The sequence below is a fragment of the Engystomops pustulosus genome, chromosome 8 (genome assembly GCF_040894005.1).
Source record: "Engystomops pustulosus chromosome 8, aEngPut4.maternal, whole genome shotgun sequence".
Lineage (NCBI taxonomy): Eukaryota > Metazoa > Chordata > Amphibia > Anura > Leptodactylidae > Engystomops > Engystomops pustulosus.
The window spans coordinates 96,302,974-96,318,334 of NC_092418.1; the positions used below are offsets into that span (position 1 = coordinate 96,302,974).

Below are 15,361 nucleotides of genomic sequence, written 5' to 3' on the forward strand. Positions count from 1 at the left end.
AAAGCCAGCGCAGCTGTGCCAAAAACGTATCATGTTCGACAAAATCCCTGTGCACACACTTATTAAATACCTGTACAAGCCGTGTAATCCCCGAAAAATGTGAATCGTCTGACGGTCACAGTTTACACAATACCTATTCTGCAGTATTTGACAATTTGCATAAATTGTTTAGTATATTATAAGTTAGGCCTCATTCACACTTGTACTATAATTTGGTGGTGCCGACGCTCTTCTGCCGATGGATGGAGGAGGGGTGACGATTACTCACCCCTTCTCCCTCCTCCTCCCGGCTCTGTGCTGGCCCGGGATCCGATCCAAGTGAGCACACGGCCATGTGAATGAGCCCTTACACTTTGTATAAGGTCTAAATTGCAGGTTACCGTTTGCGCGAGGCATCTATTACAGGTTATAGTTAAGTACAAAACAGACATTATGTTACAGTTCTCACATGATCTATAATATAGATTGTAGTTTGCACATGATATTACACTACATGTTACAAATTTACACATGTACATTATAAATACCACAAATTATAGTTTGTATGTGCACTATAATACAAGTTATAACCTGTACTAGATATTAAATTAAATATTATTATATTATATATATTAAAATATATATTATATTCTATATATTATATATTATATTACAGATATACTATATATTTATATATTATTTTCATATTGCAGCTGTTCTTTTACCTCCAAACATCTGACCCAAACCCCCCACCCCCCTCTCCCCAACCATAGCATCCACCAAACATTCATTTTAATGATCAAGATTTATCATGTGTCAATCACATGTGACCTGGGTCCTTCGTGGTTATTGGGATAGTTTATAAGAGGGTTGTGTACCTGCGAAGGATATGAGTGTAATATCATCATTCATTTGATTTTGATCAATCATTGGAGCCTGAGATATTATAGCGGAGCTCCGGCTTGTTGTCATTGCTTGCTTTATTATAACTTAACCCAAAAATTTAGCATAGCTGCCGTTTTTCACACAAAAGATGTCAAAACTGTAACCACTGGCGGGAACATTTGCAAGTTCCTAATAGATTGTAAGCTCTTGTGAGCAGGGCCCTTGCTCCTATTATTCCATGCGACCATGTTATATCTTATTTTATTCTACTTGTATATGACCCTCTATAAAGTGCTGCAGATATGATGCCGATATATATATATATATATATATATATATATATATATATATATATATATATATATAGATGTATTATTATTATTATTATTATTATTGATCAACTTCCCTTTGACAAGGACAATTACCTGTCATTTGCCATAGTCCCCTGTTTAGTGCTCCTATCAATATAAATGAAACCTCAGCCCTATTACCTCAGATACCGAAATACTCACAGTATTTGGAATGGTCTATATTAAGGAATTGTCTGTCCAGCAATTGTATTATATAATCCATCATATCTTACAATTCCTAGAGGAGAAATTCACTGACTTGTCCATTTAGTCCACATGGCATATGTATTGTAACTAATATTCAGCAAGAGATCCAAAGGTTGCAACTGCTGCAGAACATCTTTGCCCCCCTGTTTACACCTGATCTTAAACCAGTGCTTGCCAGTTCTATTGCAGTAGTGGCAGGCACATGGTTAACCCATTGTCAGGTTGGCAGCTTCCTCATGACACTTCACTATGAGATGTGCCAGCTGCACACAAGGGGATCTCATAGAGGGGAGGGGGCTGCTGCAATAAGGGAGCCATGCTGCCATGGAGCCTCCTATAGAGGCTGCGCTGTGCCTGCCTCCCCTCCTCCTCCTCCTCCTCCTCTCATAACATCACAAGCTGTGCCTGAGGCTCTGGAGGTGAGGAGGGGAAGGACAGAGACCCTCACAGTCCCTGCTTCAGGGGGGAGGGGGGGTCTCCAGCACCTGCATGTGTACTAGGGTACCAACCCTCCAGGACCCCCCTTGTGCAGCATCCCTGGCCTCCATTGTGCAGAATGCTTTGTGAAGAAGAAGAGATGCTTCCCATGATCCAGTAACAGCCCAGGAGACATCATTGTGGACACTTAGGAAACTGAATTGCACTCAGTTCCAAAAATGCCCGTGAGAAGAGGACATGTGGCCCCACAAAACACATTTCTGGGAACCATTATCAGGAAATTTGAAGGGCAGAGTGAGTATATTACTCCTTACCAGATACTACATTATATGCTTGTTACAGCCGAGCGCTTTATATGTAGATCACATGTGGATGATACAATGTATCTAACGCTGCGTTTATTTACATTAAGAATGATAAACATTGATACATTGTAACAACTTTCTAACGACACTTTAGGACTCCGACTTGGCACTGAGTGTGCACTCACTTCAGGCACCAGGTGATGGGGAATGGACTTTGTTACTGTTAAAGGGGATGAAGTTTGCATCTCAGGTGTTGCAAGTTAAGGGGGCAGGTGCTGTATACAGTAGTGGCATGGAATATACTGTACTACCCCTGCTGCATGGGTTATGTAATGATGTACTAGGACAATGTGATGGGTAGAAGTATAGTCGATTTGTACAATATATGGACCCTTTTAATAAGCACAAATGGATAAAAAGAAACCACCATTATATTGTTTGCAGCTGTAGCAGAGTTTACGCAATGTAGCAGAGCTGAATTTGTAAAGACATTGAGCTGAGTTTGTTGCCATGATGTAGCTCATTATTATATCACAATATTGACTGCACAAAAACCTATATTGTTCACAAATTCGACGCTACTACATTAAAAACTGTATATAAGTGATTTTAGGGGTCAGTTTACAGTATCCCAGTAGATTATCATGAAAGCTCCTGATGAGACAAAGCATCTCTGACAACTTCAGCTCTGCTACATCAGTACTTATGTATGGATGCTTTAAGTGGTCAGTTTACAGTATCCCATTAGATTGTCATGAAAGCTCCTGATTAGACAAACCATCTCTGACAAACTCAGCCCTGCTACATCAGTACTTCATTATAGATGCTTTTAGTGATCAGTGGACAGTAGATAACAATGAAAGCTCTTGATAAGTGAGACCATCTCATACAACTTCAGCTCTGCTACATCAGTACTTATGTATGGATGCTTTAAGTGGGCAGTCTACAGTATCCAGTAGATTGTCATGAAATCTCCTGATTAGACAAACCATCTCTGACAAACTCAGCACTGCTACATCAGTACCTCATTATAGATGCTTTTAGGGATCAGTGGACAGTAGATAACAATGAAAGCTCTTGATAAGAGAAACCATCTCAGCTCTGCTACATCAGTACTTATGTATTGATGCTTTAAGTGGCCAGTTTACAGTATCCCATTAGATTGTCATGAAAGCTCCTGATGAGACAAACTAACTCTGACAAATTCAGCTCTGCTACATCAATACTTCAGTATAGATTTTTTTAGTGACAGGTGTACAGTTTCTTAGTGGATTACAAGAGTAACTGAAGAGAAGACAAACCAGCTCTTTGAAATTCAGCCTGCTACATCAAAACCTCAGTATAAATGCTTTTAGTGGTCAGTTTACAGTATTCCAGTAGATTATAATGAAAACTGAAGAGGAGACAGACCATTCAGCTCTGCTACATCTGTAATGATGTATTAGTGCCTTTGGGACCATAGTGGCCAGTGTACAGTATCCAAGTAGATTGCTCTGAAAGCTCCTGAGGAGACAAACCAGCTAGGACACCGTCAGCTCTGCTACATCAGTAGTTCAGTATAGATGCTTTTGGTGACCAGTGTACAGTTTACAGTAGATTGCAATGAAAACCATAGATCAGACAAACCATAATAACAAGTTCCATCCAGCTACATCAGTTCTTCAGTATAGATGCTTTTACAGACCAGGGTGCAGTCTCCTAGTACATTGCAACAAAAACTGAATATGAAACAAACCATTACTGACAAATTCAGCCCTGCTCCATCTATCATAATGTATTAGTGCAGCTGGGACCATCTTAGTGGCCTGTGTACAGTATCCTGGTGGATTGCAATAAAAGCACCAAATGAGAAAGGCTGCCTCTAACAAATTCAACTCTGCTACATCAGTACTTACAGTATGTATTAGTGTTTTTCTGGACAAATATAGTTACCATTGTACAATATCCTGATAGATTGATGTGAAAGCTTCAAGTGAGGTACAAAATTTATGACAAATTTAGCTCTGCTACATCAGTCCATATAGTATGCATTAGTGTTCTTTGTACCACTGTATATTTTAGTAGACAGACCTTCTCTGACTATTCATCTCTGCTACATCAGTCCATATAGTATGCATTAGTGTTCTTTGTACCAGTGTACATTATTTCAGTAGACAGACCTTCTGTGACAAATTCTGCTCTGCTACATCAATCCATATAGTATGCATTAGTGTTCTTTGTACCAGTGTACATTATTTCAGTAGACAGACCTTCTCTGACAAATTCAGCTCTACTATATCAGTCCATATAGTATGCATTAGTGTTCTTTGTACCAGTGTACATTATTTCAGTAGACAGACCTTCTCTGACAAATTCAGCTCTACTACATCAGTCCATATAGTATGCATTAGTGTTCTTTGTTCCAGTGTACATTATTTCAGTAGACAGACCTTCTCTGACAAATTCAGCTCTGCTACATCAGTCCATATAGTATGCATTAGTGTTCTTTGTACCACTGTATATTTTAGTAGACAGACCTTCTCTGACTATTCAGCTCTGCTACATCAGTCCATATAGTATGCATTAGTGTTCTTTGTACCAGTGTACATTATTTCAGTAGACAGACCTTCTGTGACAAATTCTGCTCTGCTACATCAGTCCATATAGTATGCATTAATGTTCTTTGTACCAGTGTACATTATTTCAGTAGACAGACCTTCTCTGACAAATTCAGCTCTACTATATCAGTCCATATAGTATGCATTAGTGTTCTTTGTACCAGTGTACATTATTTCAGTAGACAGACCTTCTGTGACAAATTCAGCTCTGCTACATCAGTCCCTACAGTATGCATAAGTGTGCTTTGGAGCAGTGTCCATTATTTCAGTAGACAGACCGTCTCAGCTCTGCTACATCACTACTTACATGATAGTGCTTTTTGAGACCATAACAAAGGGCCCTGTACAGCATTCTACCCTAACCAGGTACATCCTCCAGTAAATATGGACATCACAAACATATAAGCACCAGTGGCCTTTTCCAGTTGGGACGCTATTCTAAAAAGTCACCGGATAATTGGATGTCATCATAGACAGGCATCAGGATTATGAGATTCCAGGCAGCGCCCAGCTCTATGTATAGGTCTTTAAAGAGCAATGCATATCATATACAGCACAGGAGTGTTTTCGTTACAGTGTGTTACCTTTCCCTAAATGCCATGTAAATAACACACAGGTGCTGGTGACAGCAGCATCTCACCTAGGAGAGCCGCTCCTGCAGACTCAGCACAGTCTCAGGACATTTTATATTAATTAGGCGCCAGGTAATTATATATGTCTCATTAATTTTTATAGGAGTTTTCTAATTGATGCTGAGCGTTATCACCTCCTGATATATGGTGTGGTCGTATACTGGGACTAATGAGAAATGCTGATATCAACCAATTCATGGAAGAGGGAGAAGGGCCCGTCACCTTCTCAAGGGCCAAATAGTCTTACAATCTGCAACATGAGGAAGTTATAGGGATAAAGGGGGACATTAATCATAGGGGGTCTCCGGTTCGCCTATTTTTGCACCTGGTTTGTTCTTATTTTTTGGCTTGTGATCTATGATGGATCCAGTTCTGCCTTAGTAAATGAGTTTTTAAATTGTCGCATGTCTGATTGATTTGAGCCTAATGTTGTGCCAAATTTGTCTAAAATTTTTATCCAACAAAGTAGATCTCATTTGTGACCAATAATGAAACCAGAATGAAAAACGGTGACAGAACGTCCAGGGCTTCATTTTTGCACATAAAGTAACTGCATGTACAACGTCCGGACTACATTGGGGCAGATTTACTTACCCGGTCCGTTCGCGATCCAGCGGCGCGTTCTCTGCGCTGGATTCGGGTCCGGCCGGGATTCATCAAAGCAGTTCCTCCGACGTCCACCAGGTGGCGCTGCTGCGCTGAAGTCCGCTGGAATGCCTCGAAATACACCGGCCTATCCAGGATGAAGGTGAGTGAAATTTTCGCGACACAATTTTTTTTTTAAATGCGGCGGTTTTTCCAAATCCGTCGGGTTTTCGTTCGGCCACGCCCCCCGATTTCCGTCGCGTGCATGCCGGCGCCGATGTGCCACAATCCGATCGCGTGCGCCACAATCCCGGGGCAATTCAGGTACAATCGGCGCAAATGGGAAATATTCGGGTAACACGTCGGGAAAACGCGAATCGGGCCCTTAGTAAATGACCCCCATTGTGTTGTAAATGCAGAGAATAAAAGTTACAGATATGTCAAAAAAATTCTTGCTCAAATGAGTCTTTGCCTTTTTGATTATAATTAGAGATGAGCGAACACTAAAATGCTCGGGTACTCGTTATTCGAGACGAACTTTTCCCGATGCTCGAGTGCTCGTCTCGAATAACGAACCCCATTGAAGTCAATGGGAGACTCGAGCATTTTTCAAGGGGACCAAGGCTCTGCACAGGGAAGCTTGGCCAAACACCTGGGAACCTCAGAAAAGGATGGAAACACCACGGAAATGGACAGGAAACAGCAGGGGCAGCATGCATGGATGCCTCTGAGGCTGCTTAAACGCACCATTATGCCAAAATTATGGGCAACAGCATGGCCATGACAGAGTGACAGAATGAAGCTAGATAGCATCTAAAACATGCAATAATTGACCCTGACACTATAGGGGACGGCATGCAGAGGCAGCGGCAGCAGGCTAGAGAGTGTCATGGCGACATACCCTAAATGGACTCAGGCTTCAAACCAATGGGTGGCAGAGAGGAACCAAAGGAGGTGAGCAAGAAGTGCTCAAATAATATCGGTACATGATAAAAGTTTGCCAGTATATTTTGTGGATTACACAGCAGGGTGGCGACAAAGTTAACATGGAAGCCATGAAAACAACCCAAAATTCTGCCTGACACAGCTCGTTTGATAAGGGGACCATGTATGGAGGCAGTGAACTAGTAGTAGATTAAAGGTGCTGCAGTTAAAACTATGTTAGTTGGATCTTGGCATGGAGCTGGCGCTCCGCTGCCAGGCGAGCTTTCGCCAATCCAAGCCCCTGTCTCTAGGCTACTCCCCAAACAGCACTTCTAAGAACCTTTTGTATAAGATCAAGTGTAGTAGCGTTCTTATAAGTTTAGGATATGGCGGGTGAGGGGAATGTAAACAGATGCGCAAGAAGCGCTGAAATAATATCCCTAAATGGTAAAAGTTTGCAAGTATATTTTGTGGATTACACAGCAGGGTGGCGACAAAGTTAACAACTTTGATGTGGAATCCATGAAAACAACCCAAATTTCTGCCTGACACACCTCGTTTGATAAAGGGACGATGTATGGAGGCAGCTATATGGACGACTTTTGGAGGTAGGAATGGAGACAACGTGTGGAGGCTGCTATGGAGACAATTTAATTTGGATAGTGCCTGTATGTGGCAGTCCCAAACATTTTTCAAACCAGAGGAGCAGGTAGGTGGCCCTCCAGTAAAATGGGATAGATTGAGTGCCTGTATGTGGCAGTCCCAAAAATTGTTCAAACCAGAGGAGCAGGTAGGTGGCCCTCCAGTAAAATGGAATAGATTGAGTGCCTGTATGTGGCAGTCCCAAAAATTGTTCAAACCAGAGGAGCAGGTAGGTGGCCCTGCAGTAAAATGGAATAGATTGAGTGCCTGTATGTGGCAGTCCCAAAAATGTTTCAAACCAGAGGAGCAGGTAGGTGGCCCTCCAGTAAAATGGGATAGATTGAGTGCCTGTATGTGGCAGTCCCAAAAATGTTTCAAACCAGAGGAGCAGGTAGGTGGCCCTCCAGTAAAATGGGATAGATTGAGTGCCTGTATGTGGCAGTCCCAAAAATGTTTCAAACCAGAGGAGCAGGTAGGTGGCCCTCCAGTAAAATGGAATAGATTGAGTGCCTGTATGTGGCAGTCCCAAAAATTGTTCAAACCAGAGGAGCAGGTAGGTGGCCCTCCAGTAAAATGGGATAGATTGAGTGCCTGTATGTGGCAGTCCCAAAAATGTTTCAAACCAGAGGAGCAGGTAGGTGGCCCTCCAGTAAAATGGAATAGATTGAGTGCCTGTATGTGGCAGTCCCAAAAATTGTTCAAACCAGAGGAGCAGGTAGGTGGCCCTCCAGTAAAATGGAATAGATTGAGTGCCTGTATGTGGCAGTCCCAAAAATTGTTCAAACCAGAGGACCGGGTAGGTGGCCCTCCAGAAAAATGGAATAGATTGAGTGCCTGTATGTGGCACTCACAAAAATTGTTTCAAACAGAGGACCGGGTAGGTGGCCCTCCAGAAAAATTAAATGCATGAAGTATAGCAAGAGCCAGTGGGCCCTGTCAAAAAATAGCCATTTTCCTCTGCTTTACTGTACAAAGAGGAGGAGAAGGAGGAAAATGAGGAGGAGGAGGAGGAGTGGATCAATTATTCAGGTTGAGCTTCCTTCACCTGGTGGAGATTGGAAATTCTGAGAAATCCAGCCTTTATTCATTTTAATAAGCGTCAGCCTGTCAGCGCTGTCAGTCGACAGGCGTGTACGCTTATCGGTGATGATGCCACCAGCTGCACTGAAAACCCGCTCGGACAAGACGCTAGCGGCAGGGCAGGCAAGAACCTCCAAGGCGTACAGCGCCAGTTCGTGCCACATGTCCAGCTTTGAAACCCAGTAGTTGTAGGGAGCTGTGTGATCATTTAGGACGATGGTATGGTCAGCTACGTACTCCCTCACCATCTTTCTGTAAAGATCAGCCCTACTCTGCCGAGACTGGGGACAGGTGACAGTGTCTTGCTGGGGTGACATAAAGCTGGCAAAAGCCTTGTAAAGCGTACCCTTGCCAGTGCTGGACAAGCTGCCTGCTCGCCTACTCTCCCTCGCTACTTGTCCCGCAGAACTACGCACTCTGCCGCTAGCGCTGTCAGAAGGGAAATACTGTTTCAGCTTGTGCACCAGGGCCTGCTGGTATTCATGCATTCTCACACTCCTTTCCTCTGCAGGGATGAGAGTGGCAAGATTTTGCTTGTACCGTGGGTCCAGGAGAGTGAACACCCAGTAATCGGTGCTGGAATAAATTCTTTGAACGCGAGGGTCACGGGATAGGCAGCCTAGCATGAAATCTGCCATATGCGCCAGAGTACCAACGCGTAAGAATTCACTCCCCTCACTGGCCTGACTGTCCATTTCCTCCTCCTCCAACTCCTCCAACTCCTCTTCTTCTGCCCATACACGCTGAACAGTGAAGGACTCAACAATGGTCCCCTCTTGTGTCTCGCCAACATTCTCCTCCTCTTCCTCCTCATCCTCCTCCACCTCCACCTCCTCCGATATGCGCTGAGAAACAGACCTCAGGGTGCTTTGGCTATCAACAAGGGAATATTCTTCCCCCGTCTCTTGTGACGAGCGCAAAGCTTCCGACTTCATGCTGACCAGAGAGTTTTTCAACAGGCCAAGCAGCGGGATGGTGAGGCTGATGATGGCGGCATCGCCACTGACCATCTGTGTTGACTCCTCAAAGTTACTCAGCACCTGACAGATATCAGACATCCACGTCCACTCCTCATTGTAGACTTGAGGAAGCTGACTGACCTGACTACCAGTTCTGGTGGAAGTTGACATCTGGCAGTCTACAATCGCTCGGCGCTGCTGGTAAACTCTGGATAACATGGTCAGTGTTGAATTCCACCTCGTGGGCACGTCGCACAACAGTCGGTGAGCGGGCAGTTGGAGGCGGCGCTGCGCTGCCCTGAGAGTGGCAGCATCTGGGCTGGACTTCCTGAAATGCGCACAGATGCGGCGCACCTTCGTGAGCAAATCAGACAGATTGGGGTATGTCTTGAGGAAACGCTGCACTATCAGATTTAACACATGGGCCAGGCATGGCACATGTGTCAGTCTGCCGAGTTGCAGAGCCGCCACCAGGTTACGGCCGTTGTCACACACAACCATTCCCGGCTTGAGGTTCAGCGGTGCCAGCCACAGATCAGTCTGCGCCGTGATGCCCTGTAATAGCTCTTGGGCGGTGTGCCTTTTGTCGCCTAGGCTCAGCAGTTTGAGCACCGCCTGCTGTCGCTTAGCGACGGCACTGCTGCTGTGCCTAGAGCTACCGACTGATGGCGCCGTGCCCACGGATGGTAGTTCGGAGGAGGAGGTGGAGGAGGGGTGGGAGGAGGAGGAGGCATAGTAGGCCTGAAACACCTGGACCGAGGTAGGCCCCGCAATCCTCGGCGTCGGCAGTATATGAGCAGCCCCAGGGTCAGTCTCGGTCCCAGCCTCCACCAAGTTAACCCAATGTGCCGTCAGCGATATATAGTGGCCCTGCCCGGCAGCACTCGTCCACGTGTCCGTGGTCAGGTGGACCTTGTCAGAAACGGCGTTGGTCAGGGCACGGATGATGTTGTCTGACACGTGCTGGTGCAGGGCTGGGACGGCACATCGGGAAAAGTAGTGGCGGCTGGGGACCGAATACCGAGGGGCGGCCGCCGCCATGAGGTTGCGAAAGGCCTCGGTCTCTACTAGCCTATAGGGCAGCATCTCCAGGCTAAGCAATCTGGAGATGTGCACATTAAGGGCTTGGGCGTGCGGGTGGGTTGCACTATATTTGCGTTTCCGCTCCAGCGTCTGGGGTATGGAGAGCTGAACGCTGGTGGATGCTGTGGAGGATCGTGGAGGCGACGATGGGGTTTTTGGGCCAGGGTCCTGGGCAGGGGGCTGACTAGCAGCTGACACAGGGGAAGGAGCAGTGGTGTGCACGGCCGGAGGTGAACGGGCTTGTTGCCACTGAGTGGGGTGCTTAGCATTCATATGCCTGCGCATACTGGTGGTAGTTAAGCTAGTAGTGGTGGAACCCCTGCTGAGCCTGGTTTGGCAAATGTTGCACACCACAGTCCGTCGGTCATCCGGTGTTTCCTTAAAGAACCTCCACACTTCTGAAGATCTAGCCCTCGCCGCAAGAGCCCTCACCACGGGAGCTTCACTAGTTGACAGTGGCGCTGATGCACCAGCTCTGGCCCTGCCTCTCCGTCTGGCCCCACCACTGCCTCTTCCAACCTGTTCAGGTCGAGGACTCTCCTCCGTCTCAGAAGCACTGTGTTCACCCGGCCTCTCAACCCAGCTTGGGTCTGTCACCTCATCATCCTCCGATCCCTCAGTCTGCTCCCCCCTCGGACTTCCTGCCCTGACAACAACTTCCCCACTGTCTGACAACCGTGTCTCCTCATCGTCGGACACCTCTTTACACACTTCCACTACGTCAAGAAGGTCATCATCACCCACAGACTGTGACTGGTGGAAAACCTGGGCATCGGAAAATTGCTCAGCAGCAACCGGACAAGTGGTTTGTGACTGTGGGAAGGGTCCAGAAAACAGTTCCTCAGAGTATGCCGGTTCAAATGGCAAATTTTCCTGGGAGGGGGCAGACTGGGGGGGAGGAGGCTGAGGTGCAGGAGCTGGAGGAGTGGGGATTTCGGTGACATGGGTGGACTGCGTGGAAGACTGACTGGTGGTGGACAAATTGCTCGAAGCATTGTCAGCAATCCACGACATCACCTGTTCGCACTGTTCTGGCCTCAACAGTGCTCTACCACGAGTCCCAGTAACTTCAGACATGAACCTAGGGAGTGTAGCTCTGCGGCGTTCCCCTGCTCCCTCATCAGCAGGTGGTGTCTCACCCCGCCCAGGACCACGGCCTCTGACCCCTGCAGTAGTTGGACGCCCACGTCCCCGCCCTCGTCCTCTACCCCTAGCCCTGGGGTTAAACATTTTTAAAATGAGAGTTATAACTTTTTTTTTTTTTTTACTTTTTTTTTTTTTTTTTGTGTGTTTTTTTGTGTTTTTTGTTTTTTTTTGTGTTTTTTGTTTTTTTTTGTGTTTTTTGTTTTTTTTTGAGTTTTTAGAACCAAACAATCCTATCCTATTGCTATGGCTATTTTCTAGCCAAGTATCAAAGGAAGCACACTACTATGCCAGATGAGATGACACTGAGTTATTGCCTAATAGAAATCCAACCCCTACTGAATTTTGCCACTTCAGCCTTTGCTATGGATATGTGCGCCACTAAGCGCAGAACACAGCGGTCGCAAGTCTCACTACAAATTGCTCAGAATTGGCAAGTACATGCACTGCAGAAACTACAGCCACCAGCAGATCAACCAGAAATCAAATATATAGAACGCTACTGTAGGCTTCAAGAAGCTATTTGTATTCTCCTATGGCTATTTTCTAGCCAAGTATCAAAGGAAGCACACTACTATGCCAGATGAGATGACACTGAGTTATTGCCTAATAGAAATCCAACCCCTACTGAATTTTGCCACTTCAGCCTTTGCTATGGATATGTGCGCCACTAAGCGCAGAACACAGCGGTCGCAAGTCTCACTACAAATTGCTCAGAATTGGCAAGTACATGCACTGCAGAAACTACAGCCACCAGCAGATCAACCAGAAATCAAATATATAGAACGCTACTGTAGGCTTCAAGAAGCTATTTGTATTCTCCTATGGCTATTTTCTAGCCAAGTATCAAAGGAAGCACACTACTATGCCAGATGAGATGACACTGAGTTAGTGCCTAATAGAAATCCAACCCCTACTGAATTTTCCCACTTCGGTCTTTGCTATGGATATGTGTGCCACTAAGAGCTAAACACAACGGTAGCAAGTCCCCCTGCTAATTCCTCACAAAATGGTAAAAGATGCAAATTAAAATAAAAAAAGTAGAACGTTATTGTAGCCCTAAGAAGGGCTGTTGGGTTCTTTGAGAATCACTCCTGCCTAACAGTAAGCTAATAGAACACCCTAACGCTTTCCCTGACCAGCAGCAGCTCTCTCCCTAGCGGCATCCAGAGACAGAATGATCCGAGCAGCGCGGCCAGCGGCTAGTCTATCCCAGGGTCACCTGATCTGGCCAGCCAACCACTGCTATCGACGTGTAAGGGTACCACGTCATGCTGGGTGGAGTGCAGAGTCTCCTGGCTTGTGATTGGCTCTGTTTCTGGCCGCCAAAAAGCAAAACGGCGGGAGCTGCCATTTTCTCGAGCGGGCAAAGTATTCGTCCGAGCAACGAGCAGTTTCGAGTACCCTAATGCTCGACCGAGCATCAAGCTCGGACGAGCATGTTCGCTCATCTCTAATTATAATGTACAGGAAATGGAGTCTGATAACATTTTCAGATCTGCAGATTAAGACTGACAATAATCCCACTCAGAAATATCATCCTAGAGAAAATGATGAAGTTGTTACTTGAGAATTTTTACATTTTAATGCTGCGCTGAAGTATTTTCCATGTTGCGTAGAGGTAATTTTTCATCTGGGAAGCGAAAAACTTTGTTTCCAGAAATGATAAGGGAGATTTTTTTTTTTGCTCAGAGTAGGTGCATTTTTGCAACTTTTTTTGCGACTTTTCAGGTGCAAAATTGTAATAGAAGCCGGGAAACATCTGTATAACAGCCACTCACTATGCCAGATAAGGTGCAGGGACTCAAAACCACTAAGTGCCGGACTTTTGCTTGCACCCAAAAATGTCCTAAATTAGAGACAATTTTACCTTTGCGCCAAAAAAAAAATAGTGCAAACAAACAGCAAAATCTATCTATCTATCTTCATCAATCTATCTATCATGTATTTATCTTCTATCTATCTATCTATCTATCTATCTATCTATCTATCTATCTATCTATCTATCTATCTATCTATCATATGTTAGACCTGGGGCACTCCTGGCTTTATGGGAACACACGTGTACAGTACAGCATAGTAGCTACCCTACAGTCCACCAGTCATTGTGCCTTACGGGGCAAGTTGAGACTGGGGTTGAGGTCGGGATCGGCCAATGTAGTGGACATATAAGATTTTATTACTCTACTTTGACAGGCATTGAGTTGAATAAAATTTAAAAGGGGTTTCCCCTATTTTTTAAAGTGCACAGAGTGGATAAAATGATACTAGTCTCCCCAGTCCCCTACTGCACTAACTTGGTCCCTACTAGTCCCCTGCAGTCATTGACCTTTGTGATGACATACTTTGAAGCCCACCTATGATAGGCTGAGCAGGCATTTCCTGTGTGTCAAAAACAGGACAGGAAGTAAGAGACGGGCAAGAACTAAGCAATGGAGAGGGGTAGCTGACCATCAAAATTTTTCTAACCAATTGTGACGTCTTTACATAAAATAAGAATTCCTTTTAAAGGATCACCAATGAACACCACCTATTTGCTCTGTCGGTCCTATCTCTTGGAGATAACATGCATGATAGGTAACTTTTATTCCCATTGGGATTCCAGTTGGTTAAACATTGTTTTTCGATGGGTGCGCATTCTTTTTATATACAACGTTTAGCCAAGTTTCATAAACCAGAGCCTTGACTTTAAAGGAAACCTACCAGTTAGAATGGCAGGGGTAAGCTGTAAGTACCGAGCACCAGCTCAGGGTGAGCTGGTGCCGGTACTTACTTTTGTTAGTGTTATAAACCGCGGTATCGCGGTTTTAACACTTTTTAAACTTTAGAGCAGGAGAGGCTTCGGCGCTGCGTGCGACCGTGCACGCGCAACATCTCCGCTATTTCCTATGTAGGCGCGCGCACGATCGTGCGCACGCAGCGCCTAAGCCTGTTCTGGTCTAGAGTTTAAAAAGTGTTAAAACCGCGATAACGCGGTTTATAACACTAACAAAAGTAAGTACCGGCACCAGCTCACCCTGAGCTGGTGCTCGGTACTTACAGCTTACCCCTGCCATTCTAACTGGTAGGTTTCCTTTAAGAGGGGAATTCACTTGCCCTGATAACACCGTCGTACTGACACATGGTAACCGCCCCGGTCTGGTGGAGTTGGTTAGTCACAGCTCTGTATCTGGGAGATTGCACATATATAATAGATTCTAGAGGAAAACTTAATGAGCCTGACTTCCATGGGAACCGGGTTGAACACTACATAGTGTCATATAGGAAACATCATATACATATTTCTGTGTACACACTGTAAAGCTATATAATCAATCTGTCAAAACATCATCCGGTAATAAGTGTTTCCGCTCCGTGAATCGGACGCGGAGGGAGATGTTTATATCATTTATATCATTTGGAGATTTCTGCTTGTGCACAAGTTACTATTAGTAAGTATATTATTGTGTATATTCTCCTAGAATCCATATTAGTGTCATGTCTGAAATTTGGATTTGAGATTGGTCTGCACCTAACAACTAGGACTCTCACCGATAAGTCGTCAGAGTTGAG

The 15,361-nt window shown here is 45.1% G+C and overlaps 1 protein-coding gene across 5 annotated transcripts in view; it reads left to right on the forward strand.

Moving 5' to 3' along the window:
* The first annotated feature begins 1,815 nt into the window (after nucleotides 1-1,815).
* The window catches only part of KCNH7 (potassium voltage-gated channel subfamily H member 7), a 266,849-nt gene continuing 253,303 nt past the window's right edge, over nucleotides 1,816-15,361 (forward strand). For all 5 annotated transcript variants that reach the window (XM_072121861.1, XM_072121862.1, XM_072121864.1 and 2 more), the window contains exon 1: nucleotides 1,816-2,153. In XM_072121861.1, the coding sequence (XP_071977962.1) occupies nucleotides 2,078-2,153 (76 nt within the window). In that variant the 5' untranslated portion in view covers nucleotides 1,816-2,077. The remainder of the gene's footprint in view (nucleotides 2,154-15,361) is intronic.